Genomic DNA, 18,260 nt, shown 5'->3' with positions numbered 1-18,260 from the left:
CGCAGTCACTTGGACACAGTGACTCAAGGGTAGACAAGTGACGAGTCCACTCAGAGTAAAATTCAGGCCTTTAGTTCAGTAATATGGACAGCCCAGTTATTATTAGAAGGTGTCATGCCACCAAAAACGAAGCCAGCCTGAAAGCAAGCCAGTGTATAGAGGACTGCAGTACTGAGAATATCTCAGACAAATTAAACTGAAACCTTAGTCAAAGTGATCATACCCTGCTCCATCTCTGGATTTTCTGATGGGATAAAAACAACAGTTCCCTCTACTATTTAAGCCAAATTGAGTTTTCTGTTAATCTTAACAAAAGCTTACTGATATAAGTTATACTACATATGTTACTCTATAATAACAATATTTCACATACTAAACACTTCAGTATATATTGTATAAACATGTAATCAGAAGAAAAATAACTATACATGCTATGATACTATATTAGAGATAGAAAGGAAGAAAACTTCCCTGCAAAGGTGTCCAAACGTTTATCATTTCTTTGTGAGAACATTCAAAATCTTCTTTTCAGGTTATTTTGAAATATATAATACTGTTAACTACATATAGTCACCTTACACTGCAATAGAACTGAAAACATTCCTCCTATCTGTAATTTTGTACTCATTGTATTCCTATAACCACTCCATTATTACAATGGGAGAGTTATATTGGGTTGGAATTGACTTTAGTCATTTACATTTCCCTGAGAATACCTCGCTGAGCCTTTCTTCTGAATGTATTTTGGCAAAGAGAGGGCAAAAGTCCACTTGAAGTCAAAGGGAGGGGGCCACATCAGAATGGAAAAGGGTTCCAGACTTTATTGCTGGGTCCTAGGGAATGACAATGGCCTTTTAATATTTGTTTTCAAGACAGATCTTGCTTTATCTTAAAGGAAAATGAAAAAAATCAGGGAAGACCAATATGTCTGGTAGTAGGGCAAGTGTTAAATATACATATGGAGAGAAAATAGCTTAAATAAAATATTATAATATTGTTACAATATGCTATTACAAAGGTAACACCTCATTAAAATATTACAAAAAAGAGTAATTTTGGAAATGGCATGCAAAATTACCAATGGGTCTATGTGTCATAGCTTAAGAATAAATAATGAAAGTTTTAATGTCAACATCTAACTAAAATTTAAGAATAAGATACCTAATGTAACCTTGTTGTACCCATTATGATTGTCTTCATGATACCACTTTTTTGGAATTAGTTGAGACCCATTTTGTGGCCCAATATTGTGGTAAGGACCATAAATCTTTTAAGTGTATACTTGAAGAGATGTTAATTCTCTAGATGTTACCAAGAAAATCTTTCCTACCACAAGGGTCTTGGACTTAAGCTGTTGTATAATTAGTTTGTTTTCTAAACAAAAAGATTTGGAAAATTATTTTAAAGGAAAGAGGGAGAAAACTGCTTCTTTCCCTTAAAAGAAAAAAAATGCCCCCTACAAAGGCACATTCACTTTTTAATCCCCAGAATCTGAATATTATTTAATATGGCAAAAGAGGTGATTGAGAATTTTAAGAGGAGTTTATCCTAGAGTATCCAGATGTAAATAAAATCACATGTATCCTAATAAGAGACAAAGAGATGCAGGGACACACAGAGGAGTCGGTGATGTGACGATGTGTTTACCTTTGAGTCACTGTGTCCAAGTAACTAGAGCTAAGGTTATATAACTTTAGTGACTATTTGAAAACGTTAGGTTTCCTGTAATTTGAAGGAACAATAACAGATTAGAGTGCTGTGGTCATAAGCCAGGAAATGCAGGCAACCACCAGAAGCTGGAGGAGGCAAGAAATGGAATCTGCCCAAGAGTCTCTGGAGAGAAAGCAGCCCTACCCACAACCTGGATGTCAGACTTCTGGCCACAGGTCCTGTGAGGAAATACTTTTCTGTTATTTTAAGACACAATTTTGTCATAATTTTATAAGGCAGCCCAAGGATATTAATACACTGCTTTCTGTTTTAATTTAAACACCCTGAAAGTATATTTGAGAATTAACATTAAGTTCTTCCAACATGATCTAGAAAGAAAAAGTAGAAATAAAAGGGAGGGATGAATTACTATGCTAGGGAAATGAGACAAATTTGTAGTATTCTTGGGTGGCTAAGAAATATGGTCAGAGGCCTTAGGAAGAATAGGGTGGGACAGAAGGAAAGGAAGGGACAGGGAAGGGAAGAGGAAACAGGTAAGAACAATACTTATTATTTTGGTGTCAAGAAGGGCGAAGAAACTTTTAAAAAGCAAAATTGTCTAATATTAATTTTTTGGTTGTTCACTGTGCTTTACTCTGATAACAAAAAATTCATCAACCCTCTTAAAATATAGTCATCTTCATACAATCACATGGCTTCTGTGGTGCTTTAAAGGAATCAAAGAAATGGAGCTGTCACATTTAGGGCAGCACAGACTAGAGAGAGAAGGGAGCTGCTTTCAGTGGTAGGAGACAGTTTCCTGTATACTGGAAATGGAAACTCTAATTGAAGGGTGCCCATGAGAACTTTAGATTTTCTTTCATTTGAAGGCAATCAAGTGCTTTGAATGGAGAGCAGTACTACTTTCACTGGAATACTTATGTAAAGAACTAGGTGACTATAGGACTATAAAATCCAGAGGACTTGAGGACATCAGGGAGCTATACTTGAGTTTCATATATGAGTGCTATTTATCTTTATTAAAAAATCATAAAACATTTAACAACAGACACCTATTTACATGCCATCAATATGATACAGGCCATTTTGCAATATATGACTCAGTTCTTTTATTTTTAAGAAATAAATTATTACAGCTTTATCCCCTATCTTTTGCTCTCTTTTTTTATTACATGTGTATGTATCTGTAAGCAATCCATATTATTATGTTTTAAAAGGGAAACAGTTAACAAGTTGATATATCCTTTTGCAACATATTTATCTTTTTATTTCATTTTAAATAGGCAGTACAAGAATATAGCCCCAATCATACCAATATGAAAAGGTATATCTTGTCCCTTTCTACCCAGAAAGGAAAAAGCATGTCTGCTTCCCTATAGTTTCACCAAGGTTTTGCCCAACTTTATATTTTTGCCCATCTGTTAAGTGAAAAACAGAATTTCAGTGTCATTTTAATTTGCATTCTTTCATTATGAGTGGGGTTGAGCGTACTTTCATATACTTAAGGCACTTTTATATTTCTTTTTCCAAGAACTATCTGTTGATGTCCTTTGCCCATTTTCCTATTGATTTTTTCCCCAAATGTTTAGAAAATCTTTATATATTAAGAGGATAAGCTATGTGTAATATGAGTTACAATTTTTTCACTAGTTTATCAATTGTCTTTTGACTTCAAAAAACATACTTTTGACCATTTATAAATCTTTTCTGTTGTGGATTCTAGATTTAGAGTCTTAGTTTTAAAGATCTTCCATACTCCAAGAACAAAGGACATTTGTTCTTCAAATACATTTAAATTTTTTACATTTAAATTATTTTATCCTTTTAGAGTTAATCCTAGTAAATGATGTGGACAATGGTTCCAACTTGATCTTTATCCTGATGGCTGTTTAGTTTTCCCAAAAGCATTCATTAAAAAGTCTATTCTTCCCCATGGATTTATGATATAATAAATGCCCAAAGCATATAGTTCTATTTTTGGACTTTCTATACTGTTCCAATGGTTTGCTTTTCTACTCATGAGCCAGTACCACAGTGTTTTAATTATTGAAGCTTTGTTATATGTCTTAATACATAAAGGGATATCTGGGATATCTTCCCTTCATTGCTCTTGCTTTTTAATATTTTTCTAGCTAGTCTCATTTTTCCATGTGAACTTTAGGACCTGCTTGCCTAAAAACAAGCAAATTAACAAACTAAATATCCTTTTAATATTTTACTGAGATTGCATTTCCATTTGTAAATTAATGTTTAGAGTATTTAAATCATTATGATGTTAAGTCCTTTAAGATGTTATGATTTTATTAATGTGGTATATTATTTCATTTAAATACATTTTCATTTCTTTCAATCCTGTTTTAAAGTTTTCCTCATTTGAGTTTTACACATTTTTCACATAGGTATATTCATATAGGCTTTACATTTCTCTTTGAGTTATTGTTCTTCTAAATAAGGTCTTTTGTTCCATTGTATCTTTTATTATGTAAAACACTTTTTTTTTTTTTTAAAGAATAGGTTCTCTATTGGGAAAAAGTACTCTGATTTTGTGCATTTTTTCTTACTCTTCTTTCATATTCTTAAATAATCTCTGCCTTACTTTACTATGACAGTCTAGGGGACTCCCTGTTTTAACTTGGCATCATCACCTGTAATTCTACAAACTATTTTCCCAGCAATATACAACTGCCCTTTGACCTAAAAATTCAAGATTCAACTGACCATTTAAACTCCCGTTTCTTCGTTCCAGCCATTATTAAAACTATCTTCAGAGATCTCAAGCCAAAATTATAATGATCCTATCAAACATTAAAATATTTGAATTATTAAAGTTTCTAAAGAAAAAATGTGAAAACAAACGCATACAGTATATAGATAAATTACAGGTAATCTATGCTATGCAGGGAAACAGTGATATGAATCCAAAAAACCCTTGGTTATACTGCTAATGCTCTCATTTATCTCCCAGAGTGATGCTCCTAAAGTCTCACTCTTAAAGACTAACAAATATTAAAGGTGTTAAGAAATATCAGTATCTGAATTAAGTTTTCTCTGAACTAGAATGAGATAAATTGAAAGAAAATTAAAAGAGGAGGACTTTTGGAGAAAATGTGGTTAGCTGTCCAAACCATTTTGCATTAGCAACAAATACTCTGGCATATGCTAGAACAATAATTGTCAAAGTGTAGAACCTAGATCAGCAGCATCAGTAACAGTTTAGAACTTGTCTGAAACACAAATTCTCGAACCCCACACCAGATGTACAGAATTAGAAACTCGGGAGTAAGGCCCAGCATTTTGTGTTTTAACTAATCCTCCAAATGATTCTGGTATACAATAAAGTTTGAGAATAATTGCTCTAGCTATTAACTTCCTTGTATGGAAAAAAGTAGTCCGTAATTTAAAAATAACAAATGCTCAATCACTCTTTCCAGATCTTGGAGGAAAGACTTAGAATCTTGAATGATTTTACAGTTTGCCTTACACGAAGCTCATACATGGACTTTACATGTTGACGGAAATTCTAGTTCCATTATTTTGATGTGTTGATAGGAATTCTAGCTCCATTCTTTGGTATAGTCCCAGGTCATCCCTGGACCAATACCAGAAAAGTATTACTTAAAGTTATTTTTATATAATCACTTCTAAATATTTTGAGAAAAGTAGCTATTTACCTGTTGTGAGAGTTGTTTGCGTGCTAATTCATAAAGGTTAGTTAACTTTCCAGAGAGTGACTTTGCAGATTTGAAACCAAATGAAAATAATATTATTTCAGCAATCATTTGATAATGGGGCACCATCATTGCCACTGGGCGAAACAGAGATTTTAAGTTATCTGGGAGCTCTACTCCACCTTTGTATCTGAAAAGGAAAAGAAAAACAAACAATAAAAACACCACTTTTCAATTTTTCAAATAAGGAATCACATACTTTTCCCCAAAATAATCATATTGGTGTTCTATGTGACCTTTATCTGAAAATTAGTTTATAAGATAGTTTTCATTGTAACTTTCATCTTACAGAGCTTCCTGGTTTATCATATTTTCTTCCTGTTCCTCCTCCCACAATTTACCTCATATTAGTTCCCTCTGATTCTCTGGACTATTACAGCATTCAATCAGATATTTACTGAATCTGCCCAACCTCCACTCCCTGCAACCACTATTGTCTTATTCCTCCTGCCACTCTCATCAGATGTTTTTCTGCCTGTGTCCTCTTTGTGAAAAACTGCTGACCCTTTTTCCTTTCTCTCTGGGTATTCATGAAGTAAAAATACGTCTTCATCAGCAGCTTAATGAATGTGAGATTATCCTTATCCATATGAACAGGTGCAGAGTGCAGCTGTTCATACATGGTGTGGGGAATGGAAGTGTTCAGAGGATGATGGAGGCAGATGCATGGACAGATGCAAATGTCAAGCAACTCCATCTGTAGATAAGACTTAAGAAAATGATTTTTGTCTGTGTCTGTTCCCACTATATTCACTGATACTCACCTGGGATTCATGGTGATAAATACTGCACAAGACATATTGATGCGAATTTCTTTTCCTTCCAGTACAAACCTAAAAGACATTATAGTATTCATCACTAGCACTGTTTTCTCTAGTCCAAAGTATGTTAAAACTATAAGTGAGTTTGGAAACTTTATTAAGGCTGTGTTACATTTAAATGCAAACAGAGCACACTGGAAAAAACAATGGTGAGAGAAAAAAGAAGAAATAGGAGGCTCATGCTGAGCCAAAGTTGTCACCCCTGCTGGGATTCAGATGTATTTGATCACGTCCAAAGATGTTTCTGGGACCTGAGGCTGGAAAATACCTAGCTGAATGAGTTGACTTACATAGTAAAAGGAACCTGGGGAAACTCTTAGGGAAGAAAAGAGCTCTGCCTGGAAGATATAGTAGAACACAGAATGGGGCACAACACAGACATCCTGCTTCAGCATGGAACACAGCCTGTCTCCCAAGTGTCCCTAGCCTGTTTAAAAACTCTGGGACCACTATGAGATAGAATGCTTGGCACGAACATCAGTGTCCTACAATCAGCACCAGTGGTAGAGACAATAGGAGAAATCCTATAGTGATTTCTTGGACAGCTGATACCAAAGAGGGTGGTCAAAACAGGAAAACAATTGGGACAAAACATAGGGGAACTCACTGGACATAAATGGGGAAAACTTTGTAGAGGCTTAGGTGTAGCAAAGAGTCTGTGAAATGTTACTGTGACTGCCCCCCCGCAACTATATCCACAGATTTATGAGTCCTATAATACTAGCTTTAACAGTTTGAACAAAATCCATGAGAGGACAGCCACAAGTTAGTATCCATTAGCTTGTATTAAAAATATTAGATTATAATACAATTTTATATGTCCATAAATCGTATGAGTACTAAAATTACCTAAAGAGAAAAAATTTTTGCTTTTATTACTGAACGTTAGCATTACTAATAAATACTGTTATTACAGAGCTTTTCAATAAAAGCACATTAATTCAGAGTAATAAGACAAGAGGGCTCTTCAGGTGTGTGGCCAGTATACCCACTTTGCTTTTTATCTCGCTGGGCATGGTGGCTCATGCCTGTAATTCCAGCACTTCGGGAGGCTGAGGCGGGCAGATCACACTGAGGTCAAGAGTTCAAGACCAGCCTGGCCAACATGGTAAAACCCCACCTCTACTAAAATACAAAAATTAGCCGGGCGTGGTGGTGCCACCTGTAATACCAGCATAAGAATTGTTTGAACCTGGGAGGCAGAGGTTGCAGTAAGCTGAGATCATGCCACTGGACTCCAGCTTGGGCAACAGAGTGAGACGTCTGCCTTAAAAAAATAAAATGTATATGGAAACAAATACCTATAACCATCAGGTAATATTATGAACACCTCTAGGCACACAAACTAGAAAATCTGGAAGAAATGGATAAATTCCTAAACATACATACTCTCCCAAGGCTGAACAGAAAGAAGTTGAAGCCCTGAACAGACCAATAACGGACTCCAAAATGTAATCAGTAATAAATAGCCTACCAACCAAAAAAAGGCCAGGACCGAACACATTCACAGCCAAATTCTATCAGATATACAAAGAAGAGCTGACTGGTACCATTCCTACTGAAAATATTCTAAAAAATTGAGGAGGGACTCCTCTGTAACTCATTCTATGGGAACAGCATCACCCTAACACTAAAACCTGGCAAAGACAAAATAACAACAAAAAACTTCAGGCCAATATCCTTCATGAACATCAATGAAAGAATCTTCAACAAAATACTGGCAAATCGAATCCAGCAGCATATCAAAAAGCTTATCCACCACTATTAACTAAGCTTTATGCCTGGGGTGCAAGGTTGGTTCAATATATGCAAATCAATAAATATATTCATTACATAAACAAAACTAAAGACAAAAAAAAAACACATGATAATCTCAATAGATGCAGAAAAGGCTTTTGATATAATTCAACATCCTTCATGTTAAAAACTCTCAATAAACTAGGTATTGAAGGAACATACCTCAAAATAATGAGTCATTTATGACAAACTCACAGCCAACAACAATAATGAGTCATTTATGACAAACTCACAGCCAACACCATACTGAATGGGCAAAAACTGGAAGCATTTCCCTCGAAAACTGACACAAGACAAGTATGCCCTCTCTCACCACTCCTATTCAACATAGTCTTGGAAGTCCTGGCCAGAGCAATCAGGCAAGAGAAAGAAAGGGCATCCAAATAGGAAGAGAGGAAGTCAAACTATCCCTTTTTGCAGATGCCATGATTCTGTATCTAGAAAAACCCATCGTCGTGGCCCAAAAGCTTCTTTCAGTGAGGTCTCAGGATACAAAATCAATGCACAAAAATCACTAGCATTCCCACACACCAACAACAGCCATGCCAAGAGCCAAATCAGGAACACAATCTCATTCACTGTTGCCACAAAAACAATAAAATACCTAGGAATACAGCTAACCAGGGAGGTGAAAGATCTCTTCCAAGGAAAACTACAAAACACTGATCAAATGGAAAATGGGAAAACATTCCATTCTTATGGACAGGAAGAATCAATATTGCTAAAATGACCATACTGTCCGGTGTAATTTATAGATTCAATGCTATTCCTATCAAACTACCAATGACATTTTAATTCACAGAATTAGAAAAAACTATTTTACAATTCATATGAAACCAAAATGAGTCTGAAAAGCCAAGGCAATCCTAACCAAAAAGAATAAGGCTGGAAGCATCACATTACCCAACTTCAAACTATATTACAAGGCTACAGTTACCAAAACAGCATGGTACTGGTACAAAAAACAGGCACATAGACCAATGGAACAGAATCGAGAGCCCCAAAATAAGGCTGCACACATACAACCATCTGATCTTTGACAAACATGACAAAAGCAATGGAGAAAAGACTCCCTATTCAACAAATGATGCAGAAGATTGAAACTGGGCCCCTTCCTTTCACCATATACAAAAATCAACTCAAGATGGATTAAAGACTTAAATGTAAAACCCAAAACTATAAAAACCCTGGAAGACAACCTAGGCAGTACCATTTTGGACATAGGAACAGGCAAAGATTTCATGATGAACTCTTTCAATTGACAAAAGCAACTGCAACAAAAGCAAAGATTGACAAATGGGATCTAGTTAAACTAAGGAGCTTCTGCAAAGCAAAAGAAACTATCAACAGAGTAAACAGACAACCCGTAGAATGGAAGAAAATTTTTGCAAATTATGCATCTGACAAAGGCCTAATATCTAGAATCTAAAAGCAACTTTAACAAACTTATAAGCAAAAAACAAACAACTCTATTAAAAAGTGGGCAAAGGACATGAAGGGAGACTTCAAAAGAAGACATATATGCAGGCAACAAACATACGAAAAGAAAGCTCAGGCTGGGCGCAGTGGTTCACGCCTGTAATCCCAGCACTTTGGGAGGCCAAGGAGGGTGGATCACAACGTCAGGAGTTTGAGACCAGCCTGACCAATGTGGTGAAACCCCATCTCTACTAAAAATACAAAAATTAGCCAGGCATGGTGGCGCATGCCTATAATCCCAGCTACTCAGGAGGCTAAGGCAGGAGGATTGCTTGAACCCGGGAGGCGGAGGCTGCAGTGAGTTGAGATTGTGCCATTGCACTCCAGCCTGGGCAACAGAGTGAGACTCCGTCTGAAAAAAAAAAAAAAAAAAAAAAAAAGCTCTATGTCACTGCTCATTAGAGAAAAGCAAACCAAAACCACAATGAGACACCATCTCACACCAGTCAGAATGGCTATCAAAAAATAACAGGTGCTCGCAAAGTTGTGGAGAAAAAGGAACACTTATACACTGTTGGTGGGAGTATAAATTAGTTCAATTATTGTGAGAGGCAGTGGGGCGATTCCTCAAAGACCTAAAAACAGAACTACCATTTGACCCAGCAATCCCATTACTGGCTATATACCCAAAGGAATACAAATTGTTCCATCATAATGACACATGCTGGCGTATGTTCATTGCAGCATTATTCACAATAGCAAAGACATGGATTCAACACAAATGCCCATCCATGGTAGACTGGATAAAGAAAATGTGATACATATATCATGGAATACTATGCAGCCATAAGAAAGAATGAGATCATGTCCTTTGCAGGAACATGGATGGAACTGGAGGCCACTATCCAAAGCAAATTAATGCAGAAGTAGAAAACCAAATACCTCATGTTCTCACTTGTTTGTGGGAGCTAAGTGATGAGAACACATGGGCTTACAGTGAGGAACAACTGATACTGGGGCCTACTGGAGGGTGGAAGGTGGGAGGAGGGAGACAATCTGAAAACTTTACTAGTGGGTACTAGTTCATACCTGGCTGATGAAATAATCTGTATAACAAATCCCCGTGATACCAGTTTACCTATATAATAAATCTGCACATGTGGCCCTGAACTTAAAATAAAGGTTTTAAAAATGTGGAAATAAAAAAAAGCAGCATTTGTTTGGGTTCTTCAAATGCAATATTCTAAGATAAAAAGATAATATGAGAATTTAAGCTGAAAAAATAATTAAAATATATTTGCATCAGTGTCCTGGTAGCTCAGGAGACTGTTCCAAAGCTTGGGCAAGAATTTGGATACCTCTAAGCTGGCCTGAAAATTAGAGTTATAAATATATTCACATTATTTGCCAAGTAATGGAAACATTCAAGACAACTGCCATTCCTTTTGATGTGTGCTTTAAAACACACACACACACACACACACCTGAAAGACCTAAATACTTATTGGGGAAAAATATTTAACAATAATTAACTAAACAGTAAGTGTGCATCAGATTTCAATTCAAAAGGCTTAAACACATTCAACAAGTACCTGGCAGAATAGTTGTCTTTTGCAGCCTTAATTGTTAGGATCTGTGAGGCAATGACAGAGAGAACTTCCAAATCAATTAGATTGAATTCATCGAAACAACTCCAAGCTCCTGACTGAACTAGTCCAAAGAAGAATTTTCTCACTATCTTTAAAAAAAAAAAAAAAAAAAGATTGATTAGTAAAATTATTATAATGGTGAGAAAATTTACTGGGATGTTAATTTGTACATGTTCTCCCCATGCTACCCAAACCAAGCAAAGGCCTTTTGCGTTTCCCCCTTCTAGGCATTTTTATAGGGTTGAAAGCAGCAGCTGCTTAGATGCTAGACAAGTCAACTACTCTGTCTTTCCCTTCTAAAAGCCCAAACACTCAGCAGAGCAAACTCTGATCCTCACAGGGACCGTGAAGACAGGGCTACAGCTTCTTACGGATTGTACAGAGATGCACCAGACCCCTCCCTGGACAGCCATTTCCCTCAAAGAGCTGCACCCTGAGGCAGAGTCTTCAGAACAACTTTCTGGCAGATGGGCATAAAGTGTGTGAATCTGGGGCTGCCTTTTCTGGATCAGGCAAAGATGCTTTATGGCTTAGTGGCAGGCAGCTGGTGGACAATGCAAAAGACTGAACCACAGGCCCAGATAAGGCAAGACTGCAGCAGGCCCAGCTAAACCACGCAGCTGCTGCTGGGCTTCTGCCACTTGCCAGAGTGCAGGCCCAGGCTGGCCAGGTGCACCCAGTGCTCTGTGAGAGGCTGAAAGTCTGGGATTGAAATCTATTGGTTTGTAAATGTTAGCAACTAAAACAAAGCAACAAAACAAACAAAAATATTAACAGGTCTAACTTCTGTGGGCTGAATGCAAGTTGAGGGATGCCTGAAATCTATTGCTAGGTATGGCAAAGAGGAAAGGAAGTGGGAATGGGAACGAGTAAGAGAGAGCCTCATACCGAGAAGGATATAGAAGATGGTTCCTTCCACTGAGCAGCAGGAATCAGATCTTGTCTTAATTTAAAATTTTGGTATTTTGTTCATGGGACCTTTGGGGGCATTAATTTTGACTTTTAAAATATTGCATTAAATATTATTTATCTTAATTAGCAGGCTTTTTGGCCTCACTCATGTGGAGCCCTCATAGGCCCCACTGCTGGTTTCCAGGAAGGAGGCAAGAGTCTATTTGGTAAGTACCTTAAAAATAATAATTGATCAGCTTATTTATGTTGATATTTTTAATGTACTAAATGAGCACAAATTGGAAATGCAGGATCTCAGAGGTAACGTGCTTTGAACACAGACAAAATGACAGCAATAAAATGTATAATGTTTGAACTTAACATGCAAAACAAATTGCAGTATTTTGAAACTTTGAGTAGATTTGTAAGAGACATATTTCATAATGTTATGAGATATGTCAGATAATGTGCAAACAAAACAAGACTGACATGAACTTGTAATCATCATCTATATAAACTCTCAAATATTTGTGTTAATCATAATCTTGTCTTAATTATTACCTTTTCAGTAAATAAATGTATGGGGTTAGGACTTAAAATAAATGTTAATAAAGCAGTACTCTTAATAGTTTTATATATTCATGTTCCACGTAAGATTTTTTTATTGAAAAGAATCCAACTGTTGAAAAGTTTGAAAACCACTGTCTTAAGGAGTAGTTCACCTGAATAAAAGCAACGTATATAATGTTTTAAATTTCTATTATATTCTAGGTTTCTAGTCCATTAGTTTAAAAGAAATAATAGCATTTAAAGTTCTGTTAATACCTCATGTTTGCCTCAGATAAATATTTTTCTTGTTCTTTTATTCTTCAATGAATTGTTTTATGTTTTATGTGTACAATATTTCTTCCTGACACATATGTTTAAGCTTTACCTTATAATCCAGATCCTCAAAACAGTTGAAGACCACACAATGTTTGCCTAAGGACTGGGAAACAAAAATATTTTAATATCTTTCTTGAATTATGACACAAAATACTAATGTTAAAACTGCGAGAGTAATAAAATGTCTATGTTTTTGAGAAAACTTTTGCAAGATGGAGATGAATTAAAAATCAAATTTAGAGATTCACAAAACTCAATATAATAGTATAAATGTAGATATACTGTTACAGTTCAGTTGATTAGTTTATAGAGCATTAAGGTCATGTTTTTACATAAATCTATGAATAAAAAACTATGAAAAAATTCTAGGTTACAAACTATATCCTCTGCTTTCATCAGTAACTACTACTGCTTTTCTCTCTCTGTCTCTCTCTCTTTCTGTCTCTGTCCCTCTCAGTCTCACTTTCTCTCTCTCTCTGTCACACACACACACACACACACACACACACACACACACACACACACACACACATAATGATATTAATCATTCACATGTTAGTAAAGTAGTATTCCAACTGAATAAAAAGCATATGTTGGCTTATTGAGATTCTAAGCTCCAGCACACAATAGGCATTCAAAACATCATTGATGAATTAATTATATGTGAATTAATGAATGTGCTTGTTAATGCAATGAACATCTTAATAGCAGGAATGGTGTAAATTTAAGATACCATGAAAATTTGTGTGACAGAAAAAGAAAAAAAGAAGTTTTTATTCTGGATAGAGAAACCACTTACTTTTGCCAGATCTTTGACAGTCTCAGTTTTTCCTGTACCAGCTGGACCAGCAGGACAGCCTCCTAGATTCAAGTGTAGTGCTTCCATGAGAGTTAACCAGCATCGGTCTGTGAGAGGTGTAATAACCAATCTTGAGGTACAGCCCAAGTACTCATAGCCATAAGTAAAGCTGGCATTTCCTTGAGATACATAGCACAATTTTTGTTTTTCATTCCATTTATATTGCAAATGTCTGAAAACAAAATTTTAAATGTTCATATTATTTGGTTAAATTATTTTTATTTTTTTCACATGCAGAAACAGAATCAGGATTTAAAATGGAGCATTGATTAAAAAAAAAGTAAAAAATTAAAATCAAATGAGAGTGTGATATAAAACTCATCAATGACTGATCATATTAGGTATGAAATAGAACTGAAGAATACAAACATGTGAACACACTTCCCTCTGAGGCTAATGGCCTTGCTGATTATGCTGCTTTGGTGTGATGTCAATCCAAATGGGGGATTTATATAAGAATCATCCCTCTGAAGTTTATTATGGTTTCCAATAAGACTGTGATTGAAGATGATGTTTATCATAATCTGGATCCTTATTATGAGGGTACTTAAGAGAAATGCTATTTGTTCTATGTATCAAAACAAATTGAACTTTGTAGAAAATGATTTGCATTTATATCATGAGCACTGTGAATTGTGAATTGTGTAGCTAACCATAAATGTTCACCTGTAGAAGGTTTTGAGTTACAAAACCTTTGTGGTATGAAACCTTTGTGATATGAATTCTTGACTCTATTTTATATCCCAATTAGTGCTAACTCAATTCTCAAAATAAACACATTTGGGCACTACCAATGAAAAACTATCAAACAATATTTTGTAAATAATTTTACTTTTTTTAATATTAAAACATAGTCAGCGAAAACTCATTCCTACACATTTTTAATTGTTTAGTGCTGTTTTGATTTTGAATTACAAGTGGAGGCAGGCACAATATCTTTGCAGAATTTATTCATTAAAGCTCTTACACAGGCACTAGTTTTTGCCTTTGTTTGCCTTTCTTCACTCATTCCCCTCACTCTCAACGTATGCTATCATGTAGTAGTGTGCATATCCTTGTAAGCCCTTTTAAATCTTTTCTGGAACAACAGGGAATATTACAAAGAAATCTGGAAAAGTGAGTAAAATTTAAAAATACATTTAAATTAAAAATAAAAGAAAAATTTAAAATTATAAGCAACTGCCTTGCAAAGTCTCAGATGGGAGAGCATATATCCATAAGAAAGAGAAAAGTATAATACTTGTGGAAGAAAATGTTTTTTAAAGAAGAAATTCTGTTATCCTAAAGACGAGTATTTGTTTTATGATTCAAGTAAAGTGCTAAATCATTATTTTGATAGCAAATCAATTTCCAGAGCCTTTGCTTTTCTATTAGTATTCCCTTAGAACAGAGCTTCTCAAACTTTCTCAGTTCACTGCACTCTTAGTAACTCAGTAATATTTTCATGATGACCCTAGACCAAAAGGAATATCAAACAGTTTCTTTTCTTAATTTTAGGTCCAAAACAGTTTAATAAGTATTTTTGTCTTAATGATTTAGTAGATTGCTTGAAACAAGGTACACAAATGAATTGAAAGAAAAAATTATTTCATTAAATGTTTTAAAAATTAAATTAATTTATTTGAGATGGAGTCTCGCTCTGTCACCCAGGTTGGAGTGCAGTGGCACGATCTCAGCTCACTGCAATCTCCACCTCCTGGGTTCAAGTGATTCTCCTGCTTTAGCCTTTGAGTAGCTGGGATTATAGGTGTGCACCATCATGCTTAGCTAATTTTTATTTTTAGTAGAGACAGGGTTTCACCATGTTGGCCAGACTGATCTCCAACTCTGGACTTCAAGTGATCCACCGCCCTCAGCCTCCCAAAGTGCTGGGATTACAGGTGTGAGCCACCATGTCTGGCCTTATTTTGTTTTTAAATAACCAGTTACTTAGATATGCCTATTGTGTACTGCACCACTTATCAAACCTTGGGATCAGACTGGATACTGCCAATCTCGTTTGCTACACTGATTTTCATGGGATACTTGCTTTTTATGAGAGCAACTGCCAAAACCTAGCTTTGCAGGGATAAGAAGTCACTGAAAGGTATGTAGCATGATCTGATGTTAAAACAGAACTATTTTGAGCTGTTAGTATGTTTGGTGTCTGACAGATGTTGTACATTGCTGTGATTCCCTCAAAAGGTTAAAATATCTTGCAGTGCCCTTGTGAATTGTCTATGGTGGCTTGGGATACCTTGGCACACAGTTTGGGAACTGTAGCCCTAAACTCAGACACTTACAAAGTCTTATCAGGATCTTCTCTTTTCCAGTTTACCTTTCTATATATGCTCTTCCTTTTTCGTTTTCATTTTTAAAAAGAGTTAATAAAAAGTAATAATGACGCACTAGACTTTTTTCCAGAGTAATGGTTCATTAACACAGTATATCCTCTTTGGCAATTAAGAAAGTATACATTTATGCTTTAATGAACATGTAAATATATATCAGATATAAAGTATTCAGATAAAATATAGTCAATAGTGGCCTCAGTTATATACTTAAGCCTCTGTCTACTTCTTTTTCTCGAGTTTAAAGGAGACTGTCATACCTAAAATCAGGACTTTTATGCTAACTGCAGAATTTATGCTAACCGTACATTTATTATCGGAGCTTGATGCTCAATCTCTTCTCACCAAAAGTGAGAATGGCTCTATTTTTCTATACTTTCATATTTTACTAATTGACTCCAGGTAGGAAGAAGGCAGTTTTGAGTTAGGGAGCTGGCTGGAAATGTTCTTCAGTTTGTTTCCCCTCAGTCTGTTCCAGAATTAACAGCACAGTGGAAAGAAGAGGCTTGAGGTAGAGTTCTGACTGCCCATGGAAAGATACTGCCCTCTGTCTAGATGGAAATGCGAGAATGTAACTATCAAAAGGGCCTAATCAGGTCAGGAAGACAAAGCAGAAAGAAGTAAAAATTAGGTGGAGGGACAGTAGAAAAGAGAAAGAAGGAAAAGCAGTAGTAGGGTACAGTAATCTCCCCTTATCTGCATGGGATACATTTCAGGACCCCCCTTCTGCTGCTGCCCAAACAGAGGATACCTATAGTTCAAACCACATATAGTTCCAGACCCTCTATATATCATACTATGACTTTTCCTATACATAAATAACTATAATAAAGCTTAATTTATAAATGAGGCACAGTAAGAGATGAACAACGATGACATAATAAAATAGAACAGTAGAAAAATATACTCACATTCACATGTCATGTGAACATGATCTGCCTCTCTAAATATCTTATTGTAAAGTACTCACTTATTTTTGGGCCACAATTGACCACAGTAACTGAAACTGGAAAGCGAAGCTGCAGATAAAGGGGGACTAATGTACTCAGATTGGTTTGCTTAGAATTTTGGTAAAGCCCCCAAAATTAAAACTCGAGTTTGACAAAGTGTGAGGTAGAGAATCAATTTACCTAAAGATATATTTGTGAGAAGTTATTGTATGTAGTTATAATTTAGATCCACCTACCTTGTCCACTCAAAATCCTCCGCATTGAAGATATTTTTAAGTAGTAAATTTATCACTATATCTCTGCAGTGAACATAAAGGGTAAGCAGTGCCCCTAGTACAGCTTTTGTTCGAGAGTTACTAGTATCCATCACTACCAGCTCTGCAACCTCTTCTAGATGACATATCAGACCAGCGTGGACTTTTTCCAATTTTTCTCTTGAATAAGAACTCACAAAACTTTTAATACAATCATTATAAAACATGATCTGGCTCTGAAAAAGTAAGATAATGTTATATATATGTATAAATATAATTGAAGCATACATTTTATTTGAAATTAAAATGGATGTTTTCATAAAGTTCATGTGGTGTGTATGTGAGTGTTTGTGTAAGAGACCTTACACATTTGTATGTATTTGAGGGCTAAAGATTGAATTCTGATTGATGCTTATGGGGGCCTTATCAATTTGTACTTCCTAAACCTTGTATTCTGAAATCTTCCTAAATCTTATACCAGCAACCTTAAGTAATAACGTGGGGACAGTAAAAATGGTGGAAAACTCTGAGATGAAATTAGTGCTGCTTTCTCTGTTGAACTCAGAAGTAATATACCTAGAACACAGTAAGTATCTAGTCATAGTTTTCAGAAAGTTTATAGACCTCTCTTATTCGGCCCATCTTTTGACACTCACTCTTGTCATACATAATGGAGCTGTTTTAAGAAGTCTCCTGGATTAAGGTCAGATTGACTCTGGAAGTTAAAAGAGGGGGATACATCAGGACAGCTTATAGGTTTCTGGGCTTTACATTGGGTAAATTGTGATTCCAGTAACTCACTACAACACTACCTATTGCAGGAAAAGCATGCTGCGGGCAAGGTGGCACAGTGAATTCATTCATGGACATATTACATTTGAAGTGTTCAAGAAACATAAGAAGAGCTATCAAGATATGAATATGGGAATAATTAGCATAAAGTTAATAGAGTGAGAGTTTTCCAGATTGAGATAGCAGTATTCAGGATGAGAAACTTGTTATATCA

General features: G+C 35.6%; 1 protein-coding gene across 2 annotated transcripts in view; it reads right to left on the bottom strand.

Annotated features, from left to right (window-relative positions):
• The window catches only part of DNAH14 (dynein axonemal heavy chain 14), a 575,377-nt gene that overhangs the window by 344,788 nt on the left and 212,329 nt on the right, over positions 1-18,260 (bottom strand). The window contains exons 28-34 of one of the 2 annotated variants that reach the window (XM_030936505.1): positions 17,237-17,490; positions 13,661-13,892; positions 12,911-12,964; positions 11,029-11,174; positions 6,164-6,232; positions 5,343-5,529; positions 4,390-4,466 (exon numbers count right to left, since the gene is read on the bottom strand). In XM_030936505.1, the coding sequence (XP_030792365.1) occupies positions 4,390-4,466; positions 5,343-5,529; positions 6,164-6,232; positions 11,029-11,174; positions 12,911-12,964; positions 13,661-13,892; positions 17,237-17,490 (1,019 nt within the window). Of the gene's footprint in view, positions 1-4,389; positions 4,467-5,342; positions 5,530-6,163; positions 6,233-11,028; positions 11,175-12,910; positions 12,965-13,660; positions 13,893-17,236; positions 17,520-18,260 lie in introns of both variants that reach the window. The other variant, XM_030936506.1, reaches the window with a different exon arrangement.

Source organism: Rhinopithecus roxellana, chromosome 8 (assembly GCF_007565055.1).
Source record: "Rhinopithecus roxellana isolate Shanxi Qingling chromosome 8, ASM756505v1, whole genome shotgun sequence".
Taxonomy (NCBI): domain Eukaryota; kingdom Metazoa; phylum Chordata; class Mammalia; order Primates; family Cercopithecidae; genus Rhinopithecus; species Rhinopithecus roxellana.
Note: the sequence above shows the minus strand (reverse complement) of the source record. Positions and strands in the feature narration are given on the sequence as shown.